This window comes from Orycteropus afer, unplaced genomic scaffold, assembly GCF_000298275.1.
Source record: "Orycteropus afer afer isolate SDZICR_OR568_19922 unplaced genomic scaffold, OryAfe1.0 scaffold00100, whole genome shotgun sequence".
NCBI lineage: Eukaryota > Metazoa > Chordata > Mammalia > Tubulidentata > Orycteropodidae > Orycteropus > Orycteropus afer.
The window spans coordinates 8997756-9018896 of record NW_006921687.1 but is presented as its reverse complement, the minus strand read 5'-3'; the positions used below and the strand labels follow the sequence as shown (position 1 = coordinate 9018896).

The 21141-nt window shown below is 39.2% G+C and overlaps 1 protein-coding gene across 1 annotated transcript in view; it reads right to left on the bottom strand.

The window, feature by feature from the left end:
• Positions 1-21141, bottom strand: part of TMTC1 (transmembrane O-mannosyltransferase targeting cadherins 1) — a 458384-nt gene that overhangs the window by 91401 nt on the left and 345842 nt on the right. The window contains exon 9 of the mRNA XM_007943177.1: positions 9908-10021. Within this exon, the coding sequence (XP_007941368.1) occupies positions 9908-10021 (114 nt within the window). The remainder of the gene's footprint in view (positions 1-9907; positions 10022-21141) is intronic.

Genomic DNA, 21141 nt, shown 5'->3' with positions numbered 1-21141 from the left:
TGATATTAAGGTGCTCTGGTGGTACAAGTAGTTTGCAATCAGCTGCTAACCTAAACATTGATGGTTCAAACCCACTCAATGGGTCTGGGGAAGGAAAGAACTGGCTATCTGCTTCCATACAGATTACAGCTAAGAAAACCCTATGGAGCAGTTCCAGTTTGTAGCACATAGGGCCACAAAAAGTTGGAGCCATCTTGACAACAGCTAACAATATCACTTGACCACTTGTGATACTGGAAAACATATTTATATGTTTATAAGTAAAAATACCACACCAGCAGAAGAATCCATATCTACTTGTTAAACTCAGGTAAGAAATGATACTGAAATTTTTATTCTTTCTAGAAATGCAAGGCAGTTGATATTCAAGGTTAACCATAGTTATGAGAGAGTTATTTTAAATGTTTATTCGAAATAGGCTGTGTAAAGAAAGTCTTTTTAAATACTCAGTCACTCCTGATTTTTTAAAAATGCTCAAGTTCCACCATTTTTATAGGCAGCATATTTTAAAGGAATTATAATAAAATAACCTTATTGAATATACTCAGGACATCAATGAATAGTGGGTTAATTAGACATGGTTAGATTTCATTAGATTCTAATGCATAGTGTTGCTTTAATACTCATTTCTTTATTATTCCCTTTTTACATATACACTTATTACAGTCTAATGAAATCTCTTTGCAGAGTTCAAGTTTTCTACACAGGGGGTATTACAAAAAATTATACCATAGGTACTATTATCATGATAAGTTTCTGTTTTATGCATTAAAGAAATTTAAACTAGAAGAATTTAGTTCTTTTTCCATGAAGTAGCCAATTAAATAGTGACTAAAGATTTCTTTTGTACAGGAGTATTAAAAGCATATTATTTACTTTTTAGTTATGCCAACAGAAAAGAGCCAGAGACCTCAACTCCCTTTGAAATCAGTTGTCAGATTTTCTGTTTAAAACATCAGTAACAGTCATATTAGGACTGGAAAAAGCCACCTTGAGGGTCCCTTGGCTGCACCAGTCCACTCGAGTCTCCTCAGGGTAGAGTTAGGCATATCCTATATGATTTCAGAAGAAAAACCAAGACAGTACAGTGCTACTGCATTTTTTGGAGAAAGATTCATTCTTAGTTGATCTATTATATATTTCCTGGTGAAAGCACACTTGCGAAAAGAAAATAGCTGTCTGGATCACAGGAATGCAGCTTCCTTCCCTACACACACACACAATACAATCCTACACATGGCTGATATCCAAAAACCTGGGCACATCAGCAAATCTTAAGAGTACTGGGTATGGCAGGGCCTTATAGGAGTAGAGTTGGAGGAAGAGGGCATACAAGTGAATATATTCATTGGAACATGGGACGACTGCTGCTGATAACAGAGAAAACTTTCTGACTCATTTGGCAAACTATTCTCATTCTCAGATGCAAGGTTCTGATGAACAGCCCATTTTAAACAAATAATTGACTAATGTGACATTTAAACCGTAGAAGATGAAAAACAGATTCTATGACTCCATCACCTGTAGGAAAACTTTTTAAAAGTCTCTTAATTGTGTTACTAGATTTCCAGATGTTCTTTCTTCCCTGCAGAACATACTGGAAGACACTCACAACCTAATAAACATTCTCTGTAAGCCTGAGCCCTTCTGCTCTGTGAACTCAGTGGCATGACTGCTAAGAGTCAGTTGTGTTTACTAACAAATTTATTCTAGTCATACTTTTTTTTTTTTCCCAACAACAAATACTTTTTTTTTCCTTGCAACTATGTAATACAATTAAATATTGTGTAAACTGATACAATATAAGTGTAAAAAAAGGGTTGTTATTTTTAAAAAAACTAAGTAAATAACTTTGGAAATAACCCAAAAGGGAAATTGCTAAAAAGTGCTGTTGAATTAGATGTAAATGAAATAATTATAGAAGACTAGAGGAAGAAAATCGGAAAAAATCTCAGATAGCCTTCTCAAATTCCCTTGCAAGTATATTTATAGTTTTATTCCACCTTAAATTATCAACACTGATAATCATATTTATGTATTTTTTTAAATACATTTTATTGAAATATAATTTATGTGCAGTGAAATACACAAAACTAAAGTGATATGGGTCAGTGAATTTTTTTTTTTTTTTGGTAGTGTTCCCTCCCCTCTCCCACCCTTGACAACGAATAAAGAAAATTTCCCTCATATATAAACCTTTCCTTGACCCTCCACAACAACAAACTAATACTATGTTTGTCCTTCTGTGATTGACCTATTTCACTCAGCATAACATCCTCCAAGTTCACCTATATTATGTGGGGTTTCGCAGACTCTACATTATTGTTTAGTGCTGCATAGCGTTCCATTATGTGAATGTACCATAGTTTGGTCATCCACTCTTCTGCTGATGGGCATGTAGGTTGTTGTGATAGTTGGAGCTGTGTGTCAACTTGGCTGGACCACAATTCTGTGTGGTTTAAGCAGTTGTGATGTGGTTATTCCCATGATGGGATCAGATGATTATGTTTGAGCAGGCAATCTGTTGAAATGGAGTTTCCCTAGGGGTGTGGCCTGCTTCCAGTATATCCAAGGACATCCTGGGAAAAGAGACATTCTTCTGTGGATCGGGATTCTGTTGGGACAGTCTACAACTGTCCATGAGTGAACAGTCCACCATTTGGCCTGGAGATCTTGGATTCGTCATTCATTGGAGTCAATAGCTGGTGTACTGCCTGCCAGCCTTGAGCTCCACAGCCCCTGTGGTTGCAAGAGCCAGGAAAAGCCTCCAGCTTGACGTTTGATCCAGGAACTTTGGACTTGCCAGCTTCTATAAGTGTGTGAGCCATATTCCTAAGATAAATTTCTCTATATATACATACATATATAAGCTTTACTGGTTTTGTTTCTCTAGAGAACCCAGTCTAACACAGTTGTTTCCATCTTTTTGCTATTGTAACTAGTGCTGCAATGAACATGGGTATGCATGTATCTGTTCCTGTCCTGGCTCTCACCTCTCTAGGATATATACCTAGCAATGGGATTGCTGGATCAAATGGTATCTCCAATACCAGCTTTCTAAGGAATCGCCATATTGCTTTCCACAGTGTTTGTATCACTTAACAGTCCCAGCAGCAGAGTATGAGAGTCCCAATCTCTCCACATCCTCACCAGCATTTGTTATTATCTGTCTCATTGAACCTGGCCATCAGTGCTGGGGTGTGATGGTATCTCACTGTTGTTTTGATTTGCATCTCTCTGATGGCCAATGATTGTGAGCATCTCTTCAAGTATTAGCTGGCCACCTGAATATCCTCCTTGGTGAACTGTCTATTCATGTCTTCTGCCTATTTTCAATTGGATTGTTAATTCCTTTGGTGTTGAGGCACTGGAGTTTCCTATAAATCTTAGAGATAAGTCCCTTGCCAGATATGTAATTATCAGCAAATATGAATTCGTTGCTGTCATTTTTGTTATGTCCTTTCTTGTGGTGTTGATTTCTTTGTTCCATATAATTTTCTATGCTGAGCTCTTTTTGTTTATAAATCATGTTATCACTGCCTTCGCTGCTATTATTTTAGCATTTGCTAAATATTTGTGCTGGTCCTCTTTTTTATTTGATGTGAAGGTTTGTCATTTTTCTTTGAGGTTACCCTGTGATTTATAGTTTTCTTCCCAAGTGTAGAACCATCCATTCTATCTTGTAGTTGTCTTGACTTCCCTACCATCTAGAAGTTCTGTAAAGACACAATTTTTTCACTCTTTTTGGTTTGCGGTTTTCCTCATTTGTTGGTTGGTGTCTCTGGTTCCCTGTTTACAATCTTGTAGGCTTATTTATTTTGGATACTTCCATAGCTGGGTTGGTTTCTGGGTTATATCATCATATGTGTTAATGGTCAGTTGTTGTTGGCTGTTGTTGCTTCTCTGTCCAAAGGGCTCCCTTCAGCATCTCTTGTAAGGTTGGTCTGGTTTTAACAAAGTCCCTTAATTTCTGTTTATCTGGAAATGTCCTAATTAATCCATCATATTTGAGGGATAATTTTGCTAGGTACATAATTCTTGGTTGGAAATGTTTCTCTTTCAGGATTTTAGATATACCATCCCATTGTCTTCTCACCTGCATGGTTTCTGCTGAGAAATCTGAGCTTAGTCTTATTGGTTGCCCATTGTTGGTAATTTTCCATTTTTCCCATGCTGCTCTCATGACTCTTTCTTTGTCTTTGTCTTTGGTGAGTATGATGATGATATGTCTTGGTGATTTTCTTTTGGGGTCTATCTTGTTTGGGGTTCATGAGACTTCTTGAATGGATATATTCTCATCTTTCATCAAAACAGGAAAATTATCTTCCAACACATCTTTGACAATTTTCTCTGTCATTTTATTTGCCTCTTCCTATCTTGGAATTCAAATTACATGTAGTTATTCCTTTTGATGATATCCCACGTGAACCTTAGGCATTGTTCATTTTGTTTTCATCTTTTTTTCTGATTGATCCCTTTCCAAAGATGTGTTCAGGTATTTGCCTTCAATGTCCCTAATTCTGTCTTCCATTGATTCAATTCTGCTCCTTTACACATTCAATGTCTTACCTATTTCTGAAAATTTAGTATTAATCTTCTGGATTTCTGTGTGTAGATTTTGTATCATTTCTAAGTTTTCATTTACTTTGTCATTTGTTCTTGTATTGTCTTTCAGAATTGTTGCAGGGTTTTCTCTGTATTTTCCTCAATTTTGTCAGTGTTTTTCTTGATCGGTCTCTCAATTCATTGAAGATACCTAAATATAATTCTTTTGAATTCCTTATCATGGAGTTCCAATGCTGTGTCTTCCTCAGGGATGTGTTTTGGGTCTGTATCCTGGTTCCTTGTTTCTCCTGCTTTATCTTGCTTCTTTGCGTGGACTGTGATGCTCTGTTGTCTCCGAGGCATTGAGACGTTTTGTGTTTATATTTAGTTGGTGATTATATGTTGGAGTGACATGCCCACAATTTTAGTTTTGTTTTTTTTTTTTTTGGCATGTTATCTATACAATTAGGGTACTGTGCTGTGCTCCTCTATTCACTAGTTGACAGCACTTATACACTCACCACCTGTCTCCTTTCCTGTTGTCAGTCTCTTGTTTGTCCCTGCTGACATTGGCAAACAGAGCCTATTCTTAGGTCCCTGGAATCCAAATGAGAATGCTATCACTTTAAAATCCAAAATGGTTGTCACTTGTAGACATTCAAAATGGCTGCACCCTCAGTCACTTTAAATATTCCAAATGGCTGCCACTTGTAAACATTCAAAATGGCTGCACCCTTGGTTAGTTTAAATATCCAAAATGGCTGCTGCTTGTAAACATTCAAAATGGCTGTGCCCTTGGTTACTTTAAATATCCAAAGTGGCCACCACTTGTAAACATTCAAAATGGCTGTGCCCTCGGTGAGTTTAAATATCCAAAATGGCTGCCACGTGTAAACAATCAAAATGGTTGTGCCATCCAGACAGCGGAAAGTCAACAGCTCAGGTTGTCTCCCTCCTTGCTGTTTCCCTTCCTAGTCATAGGCTACCAGTGCAGTTGTCCCTGGAAGTAGCAGTGAAGAAATCAAACAACATATTACATTGGACAAATATGTTGCAAAAGGCCTCTTGTAAGTATTAAAGAGCAAAGATGCCACTTTGTAGACTAAGGTGCTCCTAATCTAAGCCATAGTATCTTCAATCATTTCATATGTATGCAAAAGTTGGACAATGAATATTTTGTTTACCTAGTGCTGTGACTTGACAGCACATAACAACAACAACAGTGCTGCTCTGACAAGAATACAACAAAAGTAGGATGGGTGGAACAAACAGGAGTTTATTCTCTTATAGTTTGGAGGCTACAAGTGTGAGTTCAAAGCACCAGGTTCTAGGGGCTGGGTGAAACCCCCTCAACCTTGAGCTTCAGCTCTGCCTCCTGCTCCTGGCCCACTGAAACTGAAGGCTTTTCTTTATTCAGGTATCCAATGGTTGCTGAAGCTGACAAACCCAAGGTTGACAAGTAAAAAGGCACAGTCCCAAAGATATCAAACAAAATGCCAGGCCATTAATCATGTCCAGAAGTCCTAAGATCAGCAGAGCCTGGCAGGCTGTTGAACAATGACTTGGCTACATGCAAGGCTCAAGTGTGCCATAAGCTGGAGACCTTCCTCAAAGTTCCTTCTTATATACCAGAAGCAGCCCACATCCCTAAAGCTGCTACTCAGCTGCTCCAGTAGATTCCACCATGGAGTTAATTACCAATCTCACCATGGGGAATAACTACATCCAGCTGCCCAGCCACTCAATGAGGCCCAGCCAAGTTGACATGCAACCTTAAATAGCACAATGAATAAGGAAGAATTGATGCCTTTGAATTATGGTGTTGGTGAAGAAAACTGAATATGCCATGGACTGCCAGAAGAACAAACAAATCTGTCTTGGATGAAGTACAGCCATAATGTTCTTTATAGGCAAGGATGGAGAGACTTCGTCTCTTGTACTCTCATCATGTCATGAGAAAGGACCAGTCCCTGGAGGATATCATGCCTGGTAGAGTAGACAGTCAGCAAAAAGGAGGAAGACCTTTGTTTTGGTTACCTAGTGTCACTCTGACAATAATACACCACAGGTGGAATGGCTTAAACAAACAGGAATTTATTCTCTTACATTTGGAGGCTTTAAATCCAAGTTCAAAGTGCCAGGCTCTAGGGGCTGGGTCAAAGCCTCTCAACCTTGGGTTGGGCTTCAGCTCTGCCTCTTGCTCCTGGCCCACTGAAGCTGGAGGCTTTTTTTTCACTCAGGCAACTGTTGGCTGCTGAGGCTGACGAACTCAAGGTTGCCAAGTAAAAAGGCACAGTTCCAATGTTACCAAACAACACAGCAGGCCATTCATTGATTTAAGTCCATTGAAAGTCCCAAGGCTGGCAGAGCACAGCAGGGTGCTGAACAATGACTCGACTACATGCAGGGTTCAAGCATGCCATAAGCTAGAGACCATTCCCAACGCTTCTCCTTATATACAGGAAGCAGACCACATCCCTCAGGCAGCTACTCAGCTGCTCCCAGTAGGTTCCACCATAGAGTTGATTACCAGTCTCATCATGGAGAATACCACATCCAGCTGCCCAGCCACTCAGTCAGGCCTGCCAAGTTGACACACAAACTTAACTACCATAACCTTCAAAGAGATTAACTAACACAGTGGCTGCAATGAAGGGCTCAAGCACAGCAAAACTTGTGAGGATGACAAAGGGCCAGGTAGTGTTTCATTCTGTTGTACATAAGGTCATTATGAGTTGGAACCAAGTCAATGGCATTGAACAACACCAACAATCTGAAGACCTTTTCTCAAAGAAAAGTCTTGGTGTGGTATTAGAAGACTGGTGAATGGATTTGCATTTGAAATTTTAGGGTGAAATGAAGTACTCAAGATTCTAAACAATTCATTTTATGATCCCTCACTTTAAACTGACTTTTTAAGCTAATCAATCAGCCATTGGCTAAGTACACATTAGTGAGAGAGCATCTTTTGTTTTTCATTCAGGCAGGGTCACTGTTGCTCCTTTGGGCTTTCTGGATGAGGCATTTCTTGGAAGTTTATGTGTAAGAAGAGCTGAATTATTGGACAATCTTTGGACTTTCTCCACTTCTATCAAGTGAGGTGGAACAGTAGAAACTTCCCAGAGTAAATGAATGGTCAGAGAGGTGTGCAGGCATATGCCAAATCCATAGTGGTTTTCTGATTCTCCAGGATCTATAATCCCAAGCTTTATGACACTTGGCAATAGGTATAACTATGCAGCTGTCCTGCTCAGCAAAGCAAAACTAATACTTGTATTTGTTGTGGATTTTAGGGAAGAGCTCTGACGTTTTTCTTTGACGATATGGGTCTTAAACTAAATCTATAACCTTAGCTGAAGCATTTTTCAGAGGAGCTTTTCTCTGCATGACAGCTCATAATAAACGAGTTTACTATGGAGAGGTCCATAGCACTTCTGTATTGTTTGAAAAATATATGAAATTTAAAAGAAGTAGAATATTCACATCATATATAATTGCCAATTTAATCTAGTTTCAAATTTAGAATTGTAAGCCAGCCAAAAAGAAATTAGTATAGATACAACCCAAATGGCCAATTTCACTATTGCCTTTGGGATCTACATGATCATTACAACAGTAATGGATAATTGTTGTAATTGACTTCAGATAATATTCACCTTTAACCCTACATTTTCCTAATTATTCTCCTTCTGCTGGGTGCAAATATGGAAAGCATTAGACACACTGAAGTTGAAGTAGAGGTGGAACTTTGGGGAAAGGGAAGAATTCCCGTCTCAGCAAACTTCACAAAGAAACAGCGATGTCAAGATAAGGGCAATCTTCCAGTCACCTACGATAAACAATCATCAAAATGAATGGTCCTGGAATCTTTCCTTTTCTCTCTAATATAGATAAAAGGTGCAAATTTCAAAAACCATACACAGTCACTGAGAGTTCACCAAGAGGCTTTCACACAAAAAGGATGACACTTTAAAGCAGCAAGTATTTTGAGCCTGGTCTAAGAGAATAACATATTTCACCAATTACTGTACTGTACACTTACAGATTTAATTGTTTTTCTTTTTCTTGTTTCTCAAGAGACATGTTCCCCCCGCCCAAGAACACAGCTACTGATTTATTTTTATTGTTTCACTAAAAGGAAGCAAGTAGCATCCAACCAACCACTATAATTTGTAAAACCCACTGCCAGTAAATTTTACTTAATTTATACTTTTGCCTCAAGTTATGCCTTCAAAATTACATCATTTTTTTTCTGTTTGAACCTGACAAAAATTGTCTGTAATAATGAACTAAACTAAAGCATATACTGATATACTTCCTTGCAACCTATGTTTTTCAGGTAAACTCACTACTCTTTTTCTCTCTTCAAGAATGTCATTTGAAAATTGCAAAAAAATTAATTCATCACTATAGCCAATGTACAATCTGGTAAGTGCCCTTGAAAGAAAGTCTCTTTTCAAAAATGACATTTCTTTATTGTAAAGTCATACATGCTCATTGTGGAACATCTGGAACAAACAAGGAAATATAAACAAAAAAAAAATTCAAATAAACCATCATTTCACGAAACAGACATAAGCATTGTAAACATTTCGGTAAACTTCTTCCTAGTGAAGGAATGTGATTCTTTAATAAATCTCGAAAACTTTCTTCTATTCCTTTGTAAAAACTTCTATTTCTCAATAAAAAGCTCTCTTATAATTTTTCAATGGGATTTAGATTTCTTGCAATCTTTGGAAAAGTTTTGATAGCTAAGTTGGTGTGTATGCTTTTAAATTTTTATGATATTGAATAATAAGTAACAGGGTCCTACAGTCTAAACAGTATACTAAGGCAGAGCATTGTTCAAAGAGATACTTTAAAAGCTCGTGTCAGTTACTTAAGAATGATGATGTGAAAATAAGCTTTAAGAGAGACCTGATAGGACCTTTAATGAAATGTCTGATTTGATTGGTTATGTATTATAAGCATTTCCAAAAGGAAAACAGTATGACAAAATTCAATGAAATGCAGGCCAATTTGTGGAGTATGGAAACCTCTTTAAGAGGTTCCTAGGAGCTTCATGGTATTCGATCCTTCAAGGTAAGGATTCACCTTAGTTTACCTTGCCCACATTTGGAGATTCTGAGGTAAGGCTTGGTAATCATGTCTCCACATGTTCCAGATTAAATATATTTATTATCTGAAACCTTGTAGAGAAAAGCATGTTGAAATTCAGAGTTGCAAAATGGAAGTGCCTAAGAGCAATATGGACTGTTGCTCTGTTCAAGAGGAAGAAACAAACCCACCATACGCTAGGATAGGATGAGGGAAATAGACAATGTCTGAAAAGCACAACAGCCAGCACCACGCATCTGCTTACTTGAGTGCCGTTCTGTAGTGGTAGATGGCTTCCCTGTTCCGACCTTGATCCTTCAGGAAATTGGCATAGTTGTAGTGTACCTTGGCATTGTGGGGCAGAGTTTGAACTCCAGACCTAAAATTAATAATTAAAAAAAAAAAAAAAAAGCAACAAAGAGTACTGTTTAGGAATGTTGCCAGCTTCCTTCATATTTTACTCACAGTTTCATAAACCTGTATTTGAAATGGTCCATTGTATCCATCTAAGCCAAAGCTTCCAAAATTGGTGAATTATATGAACTACTAAACAGGCTTAGGTGGAAAATGATAAAGAAAGCCAGTATGCACAACTGAACAAACATACTAACTACATAAGAACCAAAAAAAATGTCCTTAACATGGAAACATAAAGGTCCTTATACTGCCAGAGGCACAGACAGAGCCCGGGTAGGGCTCTGCCCTCTCACTTTGAGGTATCTTCCAAAAGGACCCAATTATAGACCTGAGTACATCAAAACAACAAAGGAAACACACAACTGTCCAATTAACAGGCCAATCTGACTTTCCTAATCCAGGGTGCAGTTGGCAGAAGATGCAATGATGCTGCAGCTATGCTCCTGCAAAATTAGTTCTGCAAAGGATAAGTACGAGAACTTAACCTTTTAGTGGGAATTTCAGCATGAAGCAAATCCTTTCTTCCTTTCACATGTATCTCAGGGGCCGGCTTTTCATTCATAGACTTGATGAAAGAGCCTAAATTGATCTCTGTGAGCACAATAAAAAGAACTACAGAAAGATAAAATGGTTTTCATAAAATGAGAATAACACAGAACTGCAACATCTTCCATAAAACATGAGATGCCTGTTAGTCTCTGCCTTCTTTGCGACCATTTGTTTCCTTCAATATTGGAACCCATGAAACTGGTTTATTTGAAAGACATTCTTCCACTTCCCATACCACCTACAAAGTTAGGACTACTTCCTTTGCATGCACAGTTCTCAGGGGTACCAGGGTAAAAGAAAAACAAGTTCCAGAAAGTTCCTTAATTATACATTAATGGTGGGTGGTAAAGTCAGGCTTGCCTGTAACGACTATCACACACCTGACCCTAGTATGGTCTGGAGTGAATGCAAGGAAAAGAAAAGGTAAAAGTTAATGTCGGACAGAGTAGAATAATTAAAAAGAAATATATTCTGGAATGAGATAGTCTGATCAAATTACTCTGGAAGCATTTCTTTGAAGTAAATGGTATAGTTGTTCATTATCTATAATCGGTCCCTTTCATGTCAGGTTCTGTCTTGTTCTCCAGTGCTGCTATAATAGAAATACCACAAGTGGATAGCTTTAACAAACAGAAATTTGTTTACAATTTAGGAGCCTAGAAGTCCGAGTTCAGAGTGCTGGCTCTAGAGGAAGACTGTCTCTCTGTCTGTCTGTCTCTTGTTCCTAGAAGGATCTCAGCACAGGTACCCTGGGTCCAAAGGACACACTCTGCTCCTGGCTCCTTTTTCTTGGTGGTAGTAGGGCCCCACTCTCTGCTCTCTTCTCTCTCCTAAGATAAAAAGGTGTTACAGACCATACCACAGGGAAGCTCCCTTTAGATCAGATCAGGGCTGTGATGGGACAAAGAATGTTGCAACCCACCCTTAATCTTAATCCTTTTATACTTGATTGGTTTATCACATCAGATTACAACACGAGGTATTATTACATATCTGCCACCCACCAGCCACTCCCCAGAAGGAAGGTTGGGCGATCTACTTCTGTAGTGATATCCCCTCGGAAACCCAAGGAGGGGTCGCTATGAGTCAGACCTGACTCGATGGCAGCGGGTTTGGTTTTTGGTTTTGGCTATATTACATTATTACATAATATCTAAACCACTGAGAATCGTGGCCCAGCCAAATTGACACAAATTGTGCAGGGACACAATTCAATTCACGACAGGCACTGTATCAGATGCTAAAGATATAATAAGATAGAGTCCCTGCCCTCAAGGAGCTTGCAAGGGAGTAGGAACTATGGGCCCTTAGCAAAGATAAATAACAAAACTGTTTGTTTAGTTGTATACCCTTGCCTTTTAACAGTGCGTAGTTGGATACTTATCCCAGATGTGGGGATCAAGGGAGGCTTATCAGAGGCAGTGGCAGCAAAGCAGAGACTTTAAGGATAAGAAAACATTAAATAAGCCTCTAGAGAAGGAGGGAGGGAGGATGTTATAAGAAGGGAAAACAGAGAATCAAGAATGTGGGACTGTTGAGGGATTGAAAGAAATGCAGAAAAGCTGGATCATAGAAGGTTAGATCCAAGAGTAGAGAGATCCTGAAGGGGCCTTGTGAGGCTCATTAGAGAAACTGGGTTTTATTTTAAGAATAGTGGGCAATCAGTGGAGGGTTTTAAACAAAGAAGAGCGAGCAACAGTCTAGCATTTTAGAAGAACAGCTTTGGCTGTAGTATGGAAGTGGACTCGAAGGCGGAAAAGCTGGAGGCATGGAGACTATCTGGGTGTTGCTGTAGCAGCCGAAGAAAGAGAGAGAGAAGCAGAGAGGGAGAGAGGCAGAGACAGAAAGAGAGAGATATAAACAGAGAGAGATGATGGCCAGAACTTGAAAGGTGGGTATAAGGAAAAGCAGAAGGTTTCAGGAGATACTCAGGAAGCTGAGGAAACAGGAGTTGGGGAAAACCACCTTGCATGCTCAGTCACTTGAGTTAGCTCCTTCCTTCACTCACTCACTTAAAGCCTTCCTTGCTTTTTTTAAAAATTAGATGGTCTGCAATGATAAATCATTAACAAGAGGAGAATTATAAAGTGATCAAAGCAGAAATGGATCAAGGGAGTATCTGATAACAGTTATGGGATCTACAACACATACACAGATTTTATTCTTCAGCTCATGCCCATGATGATTTGTCCCTGGAAAAATGTCTGGGCAGCATTACCAATCATCTTCGATGCCCTTAAAATAATCCCATAATCAAATACATTTTCCTCACATTTTAATGTTAATGAAATCAAGATTTTTGTATATGTTTAACATAGCATTTCTTTTTCTTCTTTTTGGAATTTCCCTGAAATTGCTTTCAATCAGTACAGCATTTAACAACTGATGAAGACTTAGAACTGAGGAAACATGATAGCTGTGAAATGTACTTCAATGTAAACTAATGAGTTAGACTGTTGCAAAAGGTTACTGAATATATAAAGAAAGAATATATTGGTGGTTTTCTGCCAAAAATGATTTTAAATATTGTTGACCTTAAGACAGTTTTTCTGACAGTAATGATACAGCTGGCCCAGCTGTCTTTTTAGGACATTCAGAGCTCATGACAATAAAATCAACTTAATTACAGAATACTTTTCTGTTCTTTGGCTATTTCATCAGACTGAGGTTGTCCATTCTACCACCCCTCCCTGATGCAGCAGGTATGTGAGAGGGGCATCAAATTGACCACATACACCAATATTGAAGTCCACTCTTGGTGTGAATCCTTATTTTCTGACTCAGTCAGGTTAATCCCATCTCCCCAACCACAGTGATTAGTTCAGATAACCTAGGCCTAAATCAATCAGCAAAAGGCTGTACTACGCACACGGAAATTGATTCAGGAATGGACATGTAATGCTATTCAGACCAATGAGATGTAAGAAGAAAACTGAGAAAGATGATTCCAAACCCTTCTGAAAGCAGAAGGTATCTACTTGATATAGAAGCAATAGACACCAAGGTATTAAGAACAGAGAAACAAAAACAAATGTTGAGACACTAAATTGCTTACTGAGCACTATGTGCCAGACACTGTTCTGAGCACTTTTGTATGTATTAATACATTTCACTGAGTCCCTGGGTGGCAAAGCTAGTACTTTACTACTAGCTCAAAGGTTGATGGTTTCAACCTACCCAGAGGTTCCTCAGAATCCAGTCCTGGCAGTCTGCTTCTGAAGGGTCATTGTCATGAAAACAGTATGGAGCAGTTTCAGTCTGCACACATGGGGTTGCTATGTATTGGAATCTACTCAACAGCAACAGCAATGCATTTAATACATGTAACCCTGTAAAGTTAGGTTAGCCATGCTGAATCCTATTATGTTAAGCCAATAAACTACTTCCATTATTTAAGTTAGTTTGATTTGAGCTTACTGTCACCCGAAACTCCAAAAATTCCAAACAGATAAAGCCATAAAACTATTTTTCTTTTGGAGGTAGGAGAGCTTATATACTACCACTGAAATTATGGCTGAAACATGAAGGAAAATGTCTGCTGGATGTTCTGCACCATGAGCCTATCTAATCCCCAACTTTTTCTCTCCTTCTGGGGCACCAAACACCGTCAGTGAAATCTACATGCTTGAGCAGCATCCTATTTCAACCTTCAATGCTGGTCAACAATTACTTTGCTTATTCCTAAGCAGGTATCTTTTGAAATTCTCAAGGCAGCAAACTCCTTACCTTTCTCCACTAGCATCCTACCCCATCTCCTTTCCCACTCTCAGCAGAAGGCTGTGCTTACCATTTCATTGAGATAGGGTAGGGTATCATTTGTGAACATCCTCAACTGGTCCTCCCTGTCCTTCTCTCTCACTCTGCTTAGATTTTACCTGGGTTCAGCCTCACCCATCTCCAAAGTTGTTCTCAAGGGTAGCAGACCAACTTCTAGATGTCCTGCAGTGACTATGCACTAATGTGGCTGAGACCGAAATCATTAGTACCACCCACTGCCTCCCCAATGAAAACATCAAAATCCTCATTTTATCCCTATATTCTATAATTTTGCAGTAATGATTATAACAGTTTGAAAAATACAGTTAGACATCAGTGGTGGGATGGTCGAAAGAGGTAAATAGCTGGAGAAGTAGATCAAGGTATTTTGCCATGTGAGCATCAGAAAGTTAAGAACTGCATTGACTCCTCTCTGTGTTGGAGGGGGCTGAGATGTGGACAAGGACACTGACAGAGTCAGGTCAGGTCTTTACCTCATATAATAGGTATCGCACGGGATCTCTATGAGTTGAAATTGACTCGAGGGCACCTAAAAACAACACTGTGGGAGACTTAAAGGTCGGTAACCTTGTACAAGTATGGAAGAGGGTCATAGAAACAGTTCTGAGCACTATATGGGAAACTCCTACAGCTATAATCTACTTCCGTAGTGATATTGCCTTGGAAACCCAAGGAGGTGTCGCCATGAGTCAGATCCGACTCCATGGCAGTGGGTTTGGTTTGGTTTGGGCTACAGCTATAGTGATTTAATTGCTTTTCACAAATTGCCAAACATTTTTCATTGAAACCCTTAATATGGCCTATGAGGCTATTCTTCATTTAATCTCAGCCTTTTCTTCAGACTCATCAGCCCTAAATCCTTGCACTGTGTATCTTAAACTTCTCAAACACTTCTCCTGCCACCTTATACCTTATGTGGTTTTTGCCTTCTTGAATCTCTTCCCCCCCTTTTCCTATAACTCATTTTTAGAAGTCTAACTCAAATGTTATTTCCTCTCAGAATATTACTGTGATGTTCCCCTTCCTCCTCTTCTGAGAACAGGCTGTCTTCCATTCCTTGGTGGTTTCAGGTCATGTCCCTTATGACATCAATGAATCATTCTACTATGTCCTCTTCTTCATATCTGTGGTACAGTGGTTAAATACTGGGCTGCTAACCAAAAGGTTGGTAGTTCAAACCCACTAGGCACTTCACAAGATAAAGATGTGATAATCTGCTTCCATAAATATTACAGCCTTGGAAACCCTATAGGGTCAATATGAGTTGGAATCAACTCGACAGCAACAAGTCATGCCATGGTTGGCATTCCATACAGTTGTTGTTGTTGTGGTTAGGTGTCATTGAGTCAGGTCCAACTCAACAATGACCCTATCTACAACAGAACAAAACTGCTTAGTCCTATGCCATTCTCACAATTGCTGCTATACTTGAGCCCACTGTTGCAGCCAATCCCTCAATCCATTTTGTTGAGAATCCTCCTCTTTTTCACTGACTCTCTACCAAGCATGATGTCTTTCTTCAGGGATTGGTCCCTCCCAATAATAAGTCCAAAGTACATAAGACAGAGCCTTGCCATCTTCCCTTCTAAGGAGCATTTTGGCTGTATTTCTTCCAAGACAGATTTGTTCATTCTTCTGAAAGTCCACAGTGTATTCAGTATTATTCATCGACACCATAATTCAAATGCATCAGTTCTTCTTAAGTCACTACCATTGAGTCAACGAACTCATAGTGACCTCCTTTAGGTTTCTGAGATGGTAAATCTTTATGGAAGTAGCTTGCCTAATTTTCCTTCCATGGAATGGCTGGTGGGTTTTAACCACCAACTTTCTGGTTAGCAGTCAAATGCCTTAGGCACCACACCACCAGAGCTCAATTTTTCTTGGGTTTTCCTTGTTCAGTGTCTAGTTTTTGCATGCAGTGTGGCAACTGAAAATACCATGGCCTGGGTAAGGCGTATCTTAGTCTTCAAAGTGACATCATTGCTTTCTGACACTTCAAAGAAGTCTTTTGCAGCAGATTTGGCTAGTGTTATACATTGTTTGGATTTCCTGACTGTTGCTTCCATGGACACTGATTGTGTATCCAACTAAAGTGAAATTCTTCATAACTTCAATATTTTCTCCATTTATCATGATGTTGTTTATTGGTCCAGTTGTGAGGATTTTTGTTTTCTTCATATTGGGGTATAGTCATACTGAAGTTTGTAGTCTTTGATCTTTGTGTTTCAAGTACTCTTCACTTTTAGCAAACAAGGTTGTGCCACTTGCATATCACAGGTTATTAATTAATCTTTTTAAAATCCTGATGTTGCATTCTTCTTCATGTAGTCCAGCTTCTCAGATTATTTGTTCAATATATATGTATTGAATAATCAATGCAACTGATTAAATTGAATTCCCTGTATATAAGTGTGTGTGTGCATATACACACACACACACACTTCATATTTTTTCATAGGTATATTGCTTTCCTAGGGCTACCATCCAAACTACCACAAACTGGGTGGCTTAAATTAACAGAAATTTCTTTTCTTACAGTTCTGGAGGTCAGAAGTCTGAAATCAAGGTATTGGCAGGGCCATGCTCCATCTTAAGGTTTTAAGGAAGAATCCTTCCTTGCCTCTTCCTAGATTCTAGTGGCTCTCAGCAATCCCTGGCATTCTTTAGCTTATAGCTGAATCACTCCAATTTCTGCCTTTGTTGTCATATGATCTTCTTTCCTGTGTCTATGGGTTCTCTCCTATTGTTATAAGGACACCAGTCACTGGATTTAAGGCCTACCTCCATTCCACTGTGATCTCATCTTAACTAATTAATCTGCAAAGACTCTAAGGTATGGTTTTGAGGTTTTGGCTGGCAAAATTTTGGGGGAGATACACTATACAACCCACTAATATAGACATGTAACTCCAACATGAATGCTATCTCAAAGGATACTGCAGCTGGGAAAGCAGTGCCATATACCAACAATTAGAGAAAGTTCATAGATCTTGCTATTTTGTTCCAGCAAGCTGGACCTGAACTGACTTGAGTGAAGACCACTGGATAAAGAAAGCTGTAAATGGGCTCATCTCTGCTTTGGAACAATAGTACATTGGGCTGATATACGCACATAAAGGAGAATGTATTAGTTTTCTATTGCTGCTATAACAAATTATCACAAATTTAGTGCCATAAAGCAATGCATATTTATCATGTCACAGTTCTGCAGGTCAGAAACCTAGGTGGGCTCAAAAAGTTGTGCTCCAGGTCTCACAAGGCTGAATTTCCATTTTGGGTACCTGCACTCTTATCTGGAGGATCTACAAGGGGAGAGGGAAATAACTTCCAAATAACAGGCAAAATTCAGTTCCTTGTAGTTGTAGAACTGAGGTCCTCATTTCCTTGCTGGCTATCAGCTGGGAACCTCTCAGCTCCTTAAACCAAAAAAGAAAAAAACCAAACTCACTGCCATTGAGTTGGATCCGACTCATAGAGACCCCTTCTTGGGTTTCTGAGGTGGTATCACTATGGTACAAGTAAATTGCACAACTTTCCTAGAGGAGTGGCTGGTGGGTTTGAACTGCCAGCCTTCTGCTTAACAATCAAATGCCTTAGGTACTACTCCTTAAAGTCACCTGAATTCCTCATCCAGTTGTTCCTCCCTTCTTCAATCTTCAAATCAGCAACAGTGTACTGAGTTCTCAAGGTACGGATTTGACTTTTTCTGCTGCATTTCTTCTGCTTCCAGTCAGACAAAATTCCCTATTTTTAAGGGCTCATGTGACTAGATTGCATGCACCCAGATAATTCAGGATCACCTCTCTATATTAAAGTTTGTAACCTTAGTTTCATCTGCAAAATCTCTTGCAATGTGAGGTAACATATTTACAGATTCCCTGATTAGGGAATAACTGTATTTGAGGAACCATTCTGCCTACCACAGCGATATAAAAACACTGGAATTGCATAATATATGAATATTTCAGTATCACTAACTTCTTCACAGCATTAGGACAGACTAGCTATTAAAAAAATCTATAGTTTTGAACTTATCACCAACATATTTCCAAAATGTGCAAATGAAAAATTGTCTGGTACTTTAGTACAGCCAAGACAATGAATTATCAAGTTGAAGCAAAGGTTGAGATGACTACAGAGATGACCTATTAATAAGTTTTATTGGAAGTTAACATTTCAAAGCTACCAGGCATAGCGCTATCATATATATATATATATATATATATAGTTTTGTTGTTGTTGTCGTTTGCTGTCGAGTCAGCCCCGACCTCATAGCGATCCCTCCTTGGGTTTCCGAGGCAGCATCACTACGGAAGATTGCCCAACCTTCCTTCCGAGGAGTGGCTGGTGGGTTTGAACCACCAGCCTTCTGGTGAGCAGTCAAGTGACTTAGGCACTATGCTACCAGAGCTCCTATATATAGATATATAAATGCAGGTATAATTATTCTAGTTGCAGATAAAGAAATGAGCTTTTGGTCAGAAAGGCAAAATACCTTGCTCAAAGGGTGACCAAAATCCAAGTTTTTAACCATGAGGGAAGGCATTAGTCAGCAATCAGAAGCAATAGGTATAGCCATCCAAATGCCACCAAGTGGCTGCTGCTCAAAGTTTTACTCTCTGTCCAGTGGTTGACAAACTTGAAGCCCTCCACCTAAAGAACTATCTAGGATAACCCCAAAGCTTTGTAGGTTGTATAATGCAGGAGTAGGGAGGATCAGTCTATCATTTGTTGCTGCCTCACAAACTTCATCTACACAAGATCATAATAACCAGTAAGTGACACAGGTAAGATTCTAAGGAGTTTGATTCTAGACTCTGCTCCCTTACCTGAATGAAGATGATGGCACAGGGAACAATGGAAATAGATCAAAGTGAGGGCTATTTGGAAGGAAAACTTCTGGACTGTATATTGATCTGGGCAAGGGGACAGATGATCAGAGAGATGAAGGAGTTAAAGATCAGAACCTAGTTTCTGGGAAACCGTATTTTAATGCACTATCTCTTCATTTAAATTTTTATTTAAAAGTAAGATTAATAGGGGAATTCTACACAAATTATTAAAACCTGTTCTTGTTGTTGTTAGGTACAATGGAGTCATCTCCAACTCATAGTGACCTCATGCACAACAGAATGAAACACTGCGTGGTTATGTGCCAGCGTCATGATCCTTGCTATACCTGAGCCCATCGTTGCAGCCACTGTATCCATTCATCTTGTTGAGGGCCCTTCCCTGTATTGTTAACCCTCCACTTTACCAAGCATGATATCCTTCTCCACTGAATGGTTCCTTCTGACAACATGATCAAAGTAGGTGAGATGAAGTTAGAGACATACATAAGGGTAATATAACCTTTGCTGAATTTGTATTAAAATAACAACTCCTCAGTTATTATGTAAGGAGCTCTGGTGGTATAGTGGGTAAGGCATTTGGATGCTAACCAGAAGGTCAACAGTTAAAACCCACCAGCCACTCAGTGGGAGGAAGATGAGGCAATCTACTTCTGAAAAGATTCATAGTCTTGTAGACCCAATGGAGGTTGCTATGAGTCAGAATTGGCTGGATGGCCATGTTTTTTTTTTCACTGTTCTTATTTTGTTGGGTGCCATTGAGCTCATTCTGACTCATAGTGACTGGAATAGAACTGCCCCGTAGAGTTTTCTTGGCTGAAATTGTTACAGAAGCAGATTGCCAGGTCTTTTCCCTGTGGAGCTATTGGGTGGTTTTGAACTACTAACCTTTCAATTAGCAGCCAAGTACTTAACCACTGGATACTACCTGGGCTCCTGAGGACCTAGTAAAGACTGTCCCTTCTTAACATACTGTGGCTGGTAACTTGAGGAACTCTCTAGAAGATCTGGCAGGGAGTGAGGGAGCAAGAGACCTACACAAAGGAGATAGATCATCCAAAAGCAGGAGCCATAGGGCTATTTCAGGGTTTAAGCTGTACCTCAGGGAGCTAGGACTTTAATGTAATTTTTTAAATGGACATGACCCAAAGAGAATTAAAAATTTAGTCACAGGGGTAAGATTTGGCTCAGAATCACAGTAATGATTTTTTAAAATAAATCTAATCCCTCTCTAGGATTTATGATTTGATTTTTCTATCCAGAACTAAATAGTGAATGGTAAAGATGACTTTGTTTTCAGCCCAGATAAAACTGGTATTTTTTGGGAACTGATCTTTTACTCTGTGTGATCAGCACAGTTACTGTCATTTATGTTTCACCAGAGGAATAGACAGTGAGCAGTAGACAGCTAAGGGTTAGTGCTGCCTAGGAACCTGTCATGCTCACTCAAACCCTTCATTGTGTAGCATTCCAAGGAAACGTCTCAGATGGGGAAGACTCATTTCCCTCGGAATCACCTTCTAGGTAGGTGAATTTCTCTCTTTCATTACAACAGTCACAGCTGCCGCCATGGCTCAGGGGTCTTCAAGTCTGCACACTCTTTCAAGAGCTTGATCAAGTCCAGATAACAACACTTAACACTTTCCTCTGTTGCTCTTGGCATATTACACCTAGCTAAAATTTAAGAATATAGCTTTTCATACTATGTGTAAAATGATGGGAGTAGTAATAGTAACATCAGAACCTGTCCAATGTCAGGGGAATAAAGAGAATCAGAGTCAACCTAAGGCCCATTCCTGTGAGGTGGAGGTCAGGCAAACCTCCACCCTCCAACTTTTTTACCACTGCTGAAACCAGCTATCCCTCCCACGAGACTCCCCATTTCTCTTCTGGGTTTGATAAT